A 12,738-nucleotide genomic window follows, 5' to 3' on the forward strand; every position below is an offset into this window, starting at 1 on the left:
ATCAGCTTCAAAAAATATATAGTTCAACAGATTGATTTTAAAAGTGAGCTATAATTAGCCCTTTAATGGAAGCTAAATGTTGTTTCAGAAATTTTAGCCAAAAATGGTTATATCCTATGTTTTAGTTTAGGCTACTATAATAAATTACCATAGACTAGATGGCTTATAAACTAGAAGTGTGTTTCTCAGAGTTCTGGAGTTTGGAGGTCTGAGAGCTGGGTCTAACATGCTCAGGTTCTGGTGAGCACCTTTCTCTTGCCTGTAAGCTGCCAACTTACTGGATCCTCACTGTGGAAGTAGCCAGGGAACTTTCTTAAAAGAGCCAGGGGTCCCTTGTAAGGAAAAGCACTAAACCCATAACAAGGGGTCTTCCCCCATGATCTCATCACCTACTGAGGCCCCACCTCCTAAATATTAGCACCTTGGGGGTTAGGATTTCAATGTATGAATTTGGGGGGACAAAAACATGAAGATCGCATAAACCCTTAATGATAGTAAAATAATGAAAAAATACTCAAGTAGTGCTACAGATGTTGATTTTTTTTATTTTAAAAACATGTTTTTTTATAAAGGAAAAATGCATGTTGTTTACATAACGGAAAGAGTGTGTATACTACTACTACTATTACTTCTTTTTTTTTTTTTTTTTTAATATAGCCCTCCCTGTGCAGTGGAGTCAGCACCATTTACTTTGACCAGGTCTTTGTGTACTTTTGTTAAGTGACTTTGGGGGTCTTCATGAAGAGGAGCCACAATATTGATCAGTTTGGATCAGGAGGAAGGCCTTGGCACTTTTCAGAGAAGTGAAGCATCTGCCACCTACTGGTGGAATGCCAGCTTCCTACACCTCTAGATTGCAAAATCTGGTTATTTTGAGCAAATTGATGTTTTCTGTCCTTACTCCTCTGAAGAATAGGAATTGCCTGTATAAATCTTTAGAAATGTCCCAGATAAGAACTAATTATTTCTTTAAACTCAGTGGAGAGAGCAGCTTGTCTGCATGCTATGTGGAGGAGAGCTTGACTTTGCTAGGAGACAGAACACTTGATTCCACAGCCGGGTTTTCTGACCAGGACCCCTTCTGGGAAGAGTGGCTCAGGAGCCTGACTTTTGCTCATTTTCCTCTTCTTGGAGGCATAAGCCATACCTGGAACCTTCCTTTTCAGAAGGGCCAGTAGTGATGCCTGGTTTTACTGAGGGCAATGCTGGAGGATACTGGTCGATTTCTAAGGTCAATTCTTCTCAAACTAGTTTTGCTTTCTAAATCTGGGCTGTGTACTCAGTGGTACTACTTTTTTGCTGAGCTCTTTCTTTGAGCAAAAATCTGGGCTGTGTACTCAGTGGTACTACTTGTTTTTGCTGAGCTCTTTCTTAGAGTCATAGTCTGGAAGGGTTCACATGAATTTCTCCTCATAAAGGGATAGAGAAGAAAAAAAAAAAAAGAGAATTAGCAGCAGTTTCCTTCTGAGGTCCTGAGGTTGACTCACGTGTATCACAGACTCCTGAGGTATTTGTATAATGAGAATGGTGTGTGTGTGTGTAGGTTAGTGAAATATATGCTGTAATTCTTTAGCCTGGCTGTGTGTCCTGGAAACCCACACATCTCTTTCCAGTTGTCCTAGAGTTGTTATTCCTGTCATAGCAGTTGACAGCAGTGGAAGGCTGTCCTTTCGTAAACAGGACAGTGTTCAAATTTGTGAGCAGGGGTAGGTCATAGAGGGAATCATTCTTTCCAGAGCAAGGTCTGGGCAGCTGTCTGGAGAGTCTCTCCAAACCATTCTCTCTGTCCCAGGCTAACTGTTGGGTTAATTCCCTTTGCTTCCTCCTTTAAAATCTAGATCCCCGTCAGCGTGGCTTCCTGGACTAGGCTCTCTTTTTCCAGCACTGCCTCTTTACCTCAGCTGGGAAGTTCTTTCTGATTTTAGTATTGTGGAATGCCCTAGTTAAAACATCATCCTCGCCATGAGTGGATTCTGCTTGCCATCTGCCTTGTTTGCTTTGCTGGTCTGCAGCAGGCTGCCTGGAGCCTGCAGCAGCACATTGCCTTTGCCTCTGAGGAGCCCTCCTTAAAGCACTGCAGGGTGTTGCTTCTATATCCCCCTTTCTAATTGTCCCCATCACATTTAGCCTAGGAGTTACACCCTTGCACTGTCTGTAGGAAAAGTCCCAGGAGTGAACCTTGTAGTGATGCCTTCAATGGACATTGAGTATGTTTGCAACTGAAGGGATTTTATTTTCTGTTTTTCTCACTGTTTGAACCCAAGTATATAAACAGACCATTTCCCCTCTCAATTTATATCTTGGAAGTAAAACTGTACTATTTGAATCCTAGAAATCCAAAATTTAAAACCCAGAAATTTGGTTACACACACCAGGGAGGCTCTTAATTGACTTTCTTTTGGTTCTAAGTAGCACTCAGACCTCCTATAGTGAAGATAGGACCTACCTTCTCTGTGTATCTTAAGGGCCACTTGAGTTTTCAGTGTGGCTGCCATTCTCCTTCATTCTTTCTCTTACCTAACTGTAGCTTTTTGCTTCCTCAGAAATTTAGTTTGCAAAAAAACTATTATATTACCTATTAGGTGCCCTTTCTACAACTTCTGAAAATAGAGAACTACTTCATAATTCCAGTAGGAGTCCTGAGGGAGAAACAGCCCAGGACATCTGAGTGAGGCCTGATTTAAGTCTTCTAGTCATTGCCTTCCTAGAAGAGAAGGCAGGGTGGTGGTGTCCAAATAGGGCTCACCCCTTCGACTGCCTGTGTGGAAATCTGAAAGTAACAGACACTGCTGCTGAGCCTGGCTGGGACCACACATAATATCTGTTGTGGGCCTGAATTCTTACAGCTCTTGAGGTGAGCAGCCAAATGCCTTACCCTTGATAGGCTCAGTGTGTGTATCATTAGCAAATGGTATGCATGGAGAGGGGGGGGAAGCAATGAATTTGCAAATCAGGGACCTAGTGCATCATTTTATTGTTAGCTTAGACATTTAAAGCATGAGCTCTGTCCCTCTTTCTAGTTCTGAGAGCTAAGAGTGCTGAGAAGCTTCAGACTTTCAGTTTCTTTGTAGCAGTTGGGGAAATACGGAGGAATGGAGACTTCCTTTTAAAGGAAGTCATACTGGTACTTGCCTTGCCCCAAATCACGGGCAACGTAGAATGACACTATCGGCATCCAAAGCAGGCCTATGGTCTGGCCACTTGTTAGTAGTCATGTTCTTTACTCTGGGGAGGAAGCACTAGTGTGATGTGTTTGGGAACTTCAGGATAAAAATAGCAAGCTGACCACAGACTTTCATTTCCTCTGTCAAGAAACCCCAAAGGCAAGGAGTAGAATTTTTAAAGTCATAACTTTATAAAAAAGTTATAAATTCAAGGAATGGGAAGTATCATGGTAGGCAAAAGGAACAATTTTGGAAAGTAAGTGGCAGAGAAAGCCATATGCATATTGTCTGTAGAGGCTGGGATCTTAAGGTTTGCACTATAGCCCCCCCAAAAGGGTTAAGAGTGGAGCCACTATCACTGTGTGCTGTATAGGAGATTTTTGGTCCAGAGGGGAGAAAGTTGGTCTAGGAAACTCCTGATGTTATTTCCTCAAGCTCAACTGAAATATAAGGATCTTCACAGGGAATAGGGCTCTACGATGTGCCTGCCTTTTTTGCAGGCTTATACTGAGTGCCCTGGCGAGGGTACACAGTACACAAATAGTTATTGTGTCCACACACTGCACTCAAGTGATGGCTACTGGTCACTAGAGGAGCCAGAATCTAGAATCTAAGGTTAGAATCCTAATTGGGAGATGTGAGAATCTCCTCAAGAGTGAAATAATTTCTGGGTCCACAGTTAATGTTTGACTGATGGGGAAACAGCTACACTTAATGTAGATTTATAAGGAGAAAATCAGCTACTTTAGGGTAAAGGTTTCACCTCAAATGTTTTGGAGCTTATTTGATTATTGATCCATAGTGAATTATTCTTTCCCCTGGGATGTTAGCGAAGCATTTTGGGCAAAATAACAGTTTACATATGTCTCCACGATACTTAAGAGTCAAAGTCAGGATTCATTGGAAGGAAAATATTGTTTAGAGGGATTTTTGGAATCCTCAGTAAAGATCTCAAAATGCCTGTCTCTTGTTTTCCCTTAGGTAGAAAGTACAAAATGGGACAAACTTAAGCCCATTTTAGAGTTGTTTTCTTGCCTTGTTTTTAGCGGAGATGGATACTGGTAAGATGTTTGTATTGATGAGTGTAATTCCAGGGTGTTTTATTGTCTGAATGCCTTATTGGTGACAGTTGAACTTTCTGACAGTTAATATCCAAAACATGGCTTTAGCTACAGTCAAGGAACTTTTCTCCATAAAAAGACGTTTTTCAAAATCTTTAGATGAATCTTCTTATTACTTATTTCAGTTTGAATTTTAATCATTTAAAGATAGGAGGTGAGGCTCTGTAGAAAGCCAGTAGTAACACTTACATTAGCTAATGAGTTAGGCTCAAACGTACCAGATGTTTATAGTATACACTTGATAAAATTAGACCTCTGGGTCTTTGCCAGTGTTGAGAACTGAACACCCAAAGCAGTGCCCAAGAAATGGGGAATGGATTTATGTATCGAACAGGCAGCATCAGTGAACAGAGCCATGTAAATTGTTTTCTGAGGACAGCATTTAGTGAATCAATAAACTATTGAACAGAATTTTTTAAATGAAAAGTTTTTTTTCTTCTAAATGAGAGCAGATTCACTAGAGTTCTTTCTGTATTAATTTCTTTAGATACTGATGCAACCAAAGTCAAAGTCAGGCAGATATGGGAAAGGAGGTCTCAAGAGGTCTAAGAGGTGTACACTGGGTGCTATTGAAAGAAAATATTCCTTTGCTGGATCATGACTAAATCACACCCTGCATTACTTATCTGGGCAGATTATTATATTTACTTATACAGATGATTTAGTCTTCTTTGCCCTGTGATATGGTTTGAGGCTAGCAGAGCTCTCAATTAAAGTGGTAAATTATGCCCAGAGAGGCCAGACAGAAAACATAGTAGTCTGGCCCAGGGCAAGGGCAAGGTGTGCGCAGAAATGCTAGTAGTTTATCCCAAGACTCAGAACTAATAACAGCATTGCCTTTGCCCATTAGAATTACAAGCCCAACTGTAAGGGGAAAAGGTGCCCTGAGATCCTGTCTTAAAAGTCATAAATAACTCTTGCCTTATTTCCCATTTGAAGGATAGTGTAGCTAAATAGGCTATAAATTCTTCTAAACACAAGTTATTGGCATAAGAATAGTTTTTGTTTCAAAGAATTTTTAGGTATTAATGAGTACAAGAATGTCTGCCTGAAGTCTTATTCCATATGTAATTTTGATAATCATTTTAAATGCCACGTCTTTAGAGATGTGGTGATAATCAAGTACAATTTTTAGTTGGCATGTTAAATATTTTGTTTTCTTTCCTACCAGATTTATCTTCAAGCCAGGATGAAGGGAGATTGGGCAAGACTCTTACGTCCCACACTGCAATTTGGTCTTGTTGCTGTATCCATTTATGTGGGCCTTTCTCGAGTTTCTGATTACAAACACCACTGGAGTGATGTGTTGACTGGACTCATTCAAGGAGCGGTGGTTGCAATATTAGTTGTAAGTATACAAGGCAGCAGCCTACATTTTGATACTGCTAAGTTAATTTGGGTATATAAACAGACAAAAGAAATTCCTCACTGAAAAAACTATAACAGGTGGAGTGTGGCTCAGTAATTCTAGTGGGCAAGAACCCCAGTGGTGTTAAGTCATGATAGGATAGACAGCAGGTAAAAATTAGTAACTCTTTGCAAAAGTCATACAAATCTTAGAATTTTTATTGTAAAAGCCTCTGGCTATAAACTAGTTTTCTTTTGGGTATGAATTAAAACAATGAATTATTCTTCATGTAAATTAATTAAGTATTTGTAGAATGAAACTATTTGCCAAAGGCATAACAATGTTCCCCTTGAATGTATACCATCTGATGATATATTTATCTCTGCAAATTGCTTCCTGCAACTTGGTATATGGTTTATAAATTTTTGTAAATTATATCATTAAATATCTTGCCCTGTTCTAAGTATAACCTGTTCTCTCTGTAGGCTGTATATGTATCAGATTTCTTCAAGGAGAGGAATTCTCCTTTTAAAGAAAGAAAACAGGAGGACTCTCATACAACTTTGAATGAAACACCAACAGGAAATCACTTTGGGAACAATCACCAACCTTGAAGGGTGGCAGGTCACCCAGATGAAGCTGGCCTACTTTCTAAAGGAAAATGATTGCAACCAGAAGGCACGAGGATGCATCTTTCTTCCCAGTGTACAGGCCTTTAAGGGACTGCTGCTACTGCTGCTATACCTCTTCGATGCCCACTTTATCTGTGTATATAGTTCCATTTAACAAAATGATTACCCAATAGCTCTAAGTTCATTAAAAAATTTTCAAGCCTTCCACTAAAACAATGCCCCACCTGTACAATTTTTATTAAAAAAGTAATGCTTATGTACACATGTGTATGTAATATGCTTTCTTAGAATGTTTGATTTAAATATATACTAAAATGTTTGAGGACAACTGTTGAGATGGAAGAACTACGTCAACACTTTTAAGCATTTGTAGTCAACTATAATCAGACAGGTGGTAAATAATCTTTAAAATTACATTCTTTAAGCTCCTTATAAGTAGAGGCTAGCGGCAAACACAATATCTCTCTTGATTTTGGTGATTCCTAAGAGAAGAGAAAAGAAAAGGTTAAAACTTTCAAGACCACAAAACACAAAACTTCTAATTTACTGAGGATTTTAATGACAGTACAATATCCAGATTAAATTGGTGAGAGAGCAACCAAGAAAGTAAACATAATCTTGCTAGTCTAAAAGATACCTATACAGTATAGTTCACAGCTACCTATATGGTAGAAACCTGAGGAACCAGCCTATGTGTATTTGGGGGAGTGGGGGAGGGGATGCTTAAAGACATTTCAGAAAGGACTAAGAGGTCAAAGGAAGTTGATCCAAAACTAGGAATCTTCACCCTACACATCCAAAGACATTCAGTTACCATGTGAAATTCTTTCTGGACTACGGTAGGACAAATAGAAATATACTGCTTTCAGAATCTTCATTTGTAAAAAGTGATTAAAATGAGCCCGGCCCTATCCATGTGGAAACTTAAGCCAGTTTTTACAAACCTTTTCTTCCAACACCAAAGTTGTTTGCAGAAATTGACCGACTAAGAGTAATAACATGGCTGCCATTCTTTGATGCGTAAGTTCATGGCCTTTTCTTGGTCATGATTCATATGGCTCCCCTACCAAGCCAGCCTTTCCTGATCTGGTCTTCCTGTTCCCACCCTGCTATCCTACAGACTCAAGGATAATTATTACAAAATCCCAGTTAAAGCACACCACTCCAGTGCTTCAAACCCAGTAAAAATACCAGGGCTGGGAGCTACACAATCGTTTTTTTTCTCCTTCCAACCCTTATTTTTACTCCCTGCTCACTGTACCAGCCACACTAACCTCTTGCTATTACTTAAACATAGCAAGTATTATAAAGAGCCTTTAATGTCACTCTGGGTCACCTCATCCGTCCTCCAATTCTTTTCTTTTCCAGTAGATTATGACCATCTGATATATTTTAATTGTTGGCTCTACTGTCCATCTCTCCCACACCAGAATGGAAAGGTCTAGGAAGGCAGGAATTTCTATCTTTGTTCACTACTATATCTCCTAGTGCTTAAAATATACCTGGCACATAGTAAATGCACCAAAAAAATGCATGTAAATGAGTATGTGTGTGTATACACACACACACACACACACAAATATAGTCAAACTTTACCATATAAATCCTTTAAAATTTTATGGAAACACTATTAGTTGGTGCTCCAGGGCAATCTAACAAAAAGCACTTCAAAATTACCTAAATTATTAGAAAAAGCTTATGAACTGGATACTGACCTTCTGCAAATTTATTTTCCAGCTCAGTATTTCCAATGGCTTTTGCTGCCTGACACATCTGTCGAAGCAATTCTTCCAGGCGCCTCATACAACGAATTATGCTGCCTGGATGGAAAAACAAATCACTTGTAAAATGGATATAATCAGGAACAGCAGAATTTTTGTTAAGAGGCAAGGCATAAGAACATGCAAGGATTAATTAGTACTTTGGGGCACTTTCTGCAAAATAAATAAGCTAGGAAACTTGACTAATTGCCAGCTAGATGTGAGGAAGACTACAAAGAAGAAAGGTTTAATTCCCACCTTTGATTAATGGTAAAGAGACAGATTAATAAAATGGTAACACTTGTTTTAGAAGCAGGTAAACAAAATGCCCTGGGAGAAGGAGAGAACAACTCCGGGGAAGGTTAGCAAACATGACAATAAATGAGGAGATGTCAGGTGGTGGCAAGGGAATTGTAGCTATTACGAAACCCTGGGTATAACCTACTGAGACACCTGGATACCATGCCTACTATCTTGTGGAGAGAAGGTAACAGGATCAGACAAGGTGTTTGAAAGGTCTTTCTTTTTGACCTTAATAGGTTTCATCAGTGCTTTCTTCACAGTATGTCCTCATGGAAGCACAAAGAGATAAGCTTTTTGCTACGTATCTTGACTGAGTGAAATAAATGCTCGTATCAAAGCTTAAGCTGGGATGGTTGTGCACACATGTAATCCCAGAGACTCAAGAGGCTGAGGATTCCAGGCTTAAAGCCAGCCTCAGCAACTTAGGGATACCCTGTCTCAAATTTAAAAAAAAAAAATAAAGGATTGGGGATATGGCTCAGTAGTTAGTGCCCTAGATTCAATCTCCAGTACCAAAAACAAACAAAACCAAATCCAACAACAAGAAAACACTGAAGCTATAAACAGTTTCACTTCTGTCAGACTTGTAGAAGGGGTCTGGGATCACTTCTCCCAGTGCCACCTGCCTGAACCAAAATTGTCAGATTTCGCTTTTAATATCTGAAATACACTGGGAATATTGGTTATCAAAACTCAAGCTGTAGGGGGCTGAGGCTATAGTTTAGTTGGTATAGTGCTTGCCTAGCACATGTGAGGTACTGGGTTTGATCCTCAGCACCACATAAAAATAAAAGTTTAAAAAAAAAAACTCAAGCTGTAGGAACAGTGAATAACATTTTAACTACTTGCAACACTAGAATAATTCATTAGCATTTATCAAGTTCTCGAAATCACTGCTTGATGTTGAAGTTTCCTTTTTTTTCTTTTTAAATATTTTTTTAGTTGCAGATGGACACAAGACCTTTATTTATTTATTTTTATGTGGTGCCAAGGGTCGAACCCAGTGCCTCACACGTGTGAGGCAAGTGATCGACCACTGAGCTACAGCCCCAGCCCTTGAAGTTTCCTTTTTACTTTTTAATGCCCCCCACATTATGTTTCCTTTTTACCTTTTAATACCCCCCCCCAAATTATGTTTCCTTTTTACCTTTTAATGCCCCTCACATTATGTTGAAATATGCACAAGAGGGGAAGAACAGATGAGACAATTCAACTCATTTAGGAGAATGAAAACACAGGGAATATGGTGTTTCAATACTTAATTCAAAGCTCTTCTGAAATATTAATTCTGCTTTAAGGGCATACGTGTGCAAAACTATGTTTGAGGCTTCATGGTTTGAAATAGCAAAAATTTAAAAGTGACTGAAAACTTATGCAGCTATTAAAATTACGTATCTATATTCCATTTATGCAAGTTTGGATGCTATAAGGAGGACATGGGCACTAGCTCTGCTAAGGAACTGACAGGCTTGTATACTACTTACCCTAGACCCTAGCTGGGACAATGGGAAGGTATGTAACTTATCCCTGCTTCAGTTTATTGCTGTGAAACTGATTTATTTATTTATTTATTAGTTTTTGGTGGACACAACATCTTTATTTTATTTTTATGTGGTGCTGAGGATCGAACCCAGCGCCCCGTGCATGCCAGGTGAGCACGCTACCGCTTGAGCCATATCCCCAGCCCCTGTGAAACTGATTTAAATAAAGTCACAGTTTATTATGGTTAGTTATTCTATATAAAAGTTCATGTAAAAAAAAAGTCTAGCATTATGGATAATAAATATCCATGAATGTCAAGCTAGCTTAGTAATAAATGTAATAGGATAGTATGTCTTTGCCAAATTACCTATTAGTTCATATTATCCAATCCAGTGGCTTATTTTACTTGAAATACATTTTCTACATGTATAATGTCATCCATGTTAGCTCTGCTTCAAAGAAGTGAGCTGGGGTTTAAAGAAAAGATGACTACATAGAAACCTGGGTTCAGATTCTGTTGCTAAGTAATAGCTTTGTCATCTAGGCCTGTTTCAGTCAGCTTTGTATTGCTATGACCAAAAGACCTGACAAGAACAATGTACTGGAGAAAAAGCTTATTTGGGGCTCACAGTTTCAGAGGTCTCAGTCCACAGATGGCCAACTCCACTATTCTGGGCCCCAAGATGAGGCAGAACATCATGGCAGAAGAATGTGGTGGAGGAAAGTAGTTCAGAACATAGCTTCAGGGAGCAGGGGTGGGGTGGATGGGGGGAGCACTCTGCTAACCAAGGACAAAATATATACTTCAAAGCCACACCCTACCTGTCTAAAGTTATTACCCAGTTAATCCATTAGTTCAACTACATTAATACGTAGATTAGGTTAAGGTTTCCCCTAACCCAAACATTTCACCTCTGAACTTTCTTGCATTGTCTCACATGAGCTTTGGGGAACACATCATATCTACGCCAAAACAAGGACCTTATGCTGCTCTCTCTTCTACTTCTCATTTGTAAGATAAAAATACAATTTATTTATTTTTTTCTTATTTGTGATCCTGCAGATTGAACGAGCTATATCCAAGTCCCAATTATTAAGATTTAAGAGGGTACTCTCTGGTCCCTTTGGGTTTTGTCTCACTTAAGAGACAAATTCTTTAAAAAGGGCAAACTCTAAAGGAATGTAAAGTTACAGTAAGGCTCTTTAGCCAAAATATTAAAAGTCCATAGATTTTTTTTATCCTTCTATTCCTCGTATCAAAATGTCTACAAATGGTCCACACAGTTCCCAGAAAAAACTCCCAGCTCTCAATTTCAGCCTGTTTCTACTATACAATTTTGTAAAATTATTAGGCTTCTATCAGGGGAAAGCTCACTAAATGAGAAAGACAAAAGCAAAAAGTAGCAAAAAAGACACTAATTCCATAAAATCCAGCCATCAAACACTAGGGTCAAGAGTGGTATATCACCTCCACATGTATTCACATCTTACAATAACCTAGAAGGTTTTCCTATACGTTAGAAGATTTTCTAACATTTTTTTTGTGGTACTGGGGACTAAACCCCAGGATGCTTTATCACTTAGCTACATCCCAAATAAAACCACCCCCTTTATTGTTTTTGTTTGTTTGTTCTGTTTTGTTTTGAAATAGTGTCTAAGTTGCTAAGGCTTGCCTTGAGGTTGTGATCCTCCTGCCTCAGCCTTCAGAGTCAATGGGATTATTACATCTATTACTCTCAGCCAGGCGTGCCCCACAGTTCCTGGCTGAGAGTAATAGATGTTTATAAAGATATTAAGGCATCAGGAAAGGTAAATATGTTTTGAGAAATGTTGGTACTATCCAACATTTTCTAAGTACTTATTTTGTGTCAAGTCTGTACTCTGAATGTTCTCTTATTTGATCCTCACAATTCTGTACTGTTGTTATCCCTATTTTACAAAAAGTGAAAAGGAAATGCTCAGAGAGGTTACATACATAATTTGATCAAGGTAAGAGCCACAATACAGGGTGGAATCCAGACAGTAAGATTTAAATGCCGGGCTGGGGATGTGGCTCAAGCGGTGGCGCGCTCGCCTTGCATGCGTGCGGCCCGGGTTCGATCCTCAGCACCACATACCAACAAAGATGTTGTGTCCGCCGAAAACTAAAAAATAAATATTAAAAAATTCTCTCTCTCTCTCTCTCTCTCTCCTCTCTCACTCTCTTAAAAAAAAAAAAAAAAAAAAAAAGATTTAAATGCCCAAACTGGGCGTGGTGACAAATTCCTATAATCCCAGGTAGTCTGGAAGATGAGGCAGGATCCAAAGTTTGAGGACAGCCTAGGCAACTTAGTGAGAACCTGTTTCAAAATAAAAATAAATAAAATGGCTAAGGATGTAGGACAGTGGTAGAGTACTCCTGGGTTCAGTCCTTAGTATTGCAAAAAAGATTTAAATGATGATAACCCACATAGGAAGGATTTATCTGGATTTTCTACAATTTTCTCTAGTAAGTATATTATATTACATTTATAAATTTTAACATAATTAAATTCAGTTTATATATTTAAAACAACTCGATTTTAGTAAAAATTTTGATTGCTAGGTCATGCCAAAGAATTTACATTTATCTAACAGGTTTCAAGAACTAGGGAGTAATAAAAAATGGTAGGTAAGATCTAGTCAGACAAAGGGTATACCTTCTGGCAATCAAACAGTGTAATAATTTAAGTGAAATAGGGAACCAGATTACTGCACATTAAGAAGGAAATAGGAAGCAGGCAACTGACTACTCTTACCAAGAGACTGGCTATAAGAGGAATGAAGGACTGAAATGAGAAAGATAACAAATCTAAAAAATGGTATCAGCAGCTAATATTTATTAAGTGCTATGTGACAGGCACTGTGCATAGGATTCTACACATATTGTGTTATTCTCACAATAAGGTA

At 38.7% G+C, this 12,738-nt stretch overlaps 2 protein-coding genes across 8 annotated transcripts in view; one reads left to right on the forward strand and one right to left on the reverse strand.

Moving 5' to 3' along the window:
* The window catches only part of PLPP1 (phospholipid phosphatase 1), a 97,534-nt gene extending 91,009 nt beyond the window's left edge, over nt 1-6,525 (forward strand). For all 4 annotated transcript variants that reach the window (XM_081306690.1, XM_081306689.1, XM_081306692.1 and 1 more), the window contains exons 5-6: nt 5,457-5,633; nt 6,119-6,525. In XM_081306690.1, coding sequence (XP_081162816.1) covers nt 5,457-5,633; nt 6,119-6,247 — 306 coding nt within the window. In that variant the 3' untranslated portion in view covers nt 6,248-6,525. The remainder of the gene's footprint in view (nt 1-5,456; nt 5,634-6,118) is intronic.
* A 101-nt stretch (nt 6,526-6,626) lies between these two features.
* MTREX (Mtr4 exosome RNA helicase) overlaps nt 6,627-12,738 on the reverse strand; it is a 100,947-nt gene continuing 94,835 nt past the window's right edge. For all 4 annotated transcript variants that reach the window (XM_081306665.1, XM_081306664.1, XM_081306666.1 and 1 more), the window contains 2 exons: nt 7,981-8,085; nt 6,627-6,747 (listed from right to left, as the gene is read on the reverse strand). In XM_081306665.1, coding sequence (XP_081162791.1) covers nt 6,695-6,747; nt 7,981-8,085 — 158 coding nt within the window. In that variant the 3' untranslated portion in view covers nt 6,627-6,694. The remainder of the gene's footprint in view (nt 6,748-7,980; nt 8,086-12,738) is intronic.

This window comes from Spermophilus citellus, assembly GCF_964194105.1.
Source record: "Spermophilus citellus genome assembly, chromosome: 1".
NCBI lineage: Eukaryota > Metazoa > Chordata > Mammalia > Rodentia > Sciuridae > Spermophilus > Spermophilus citellus.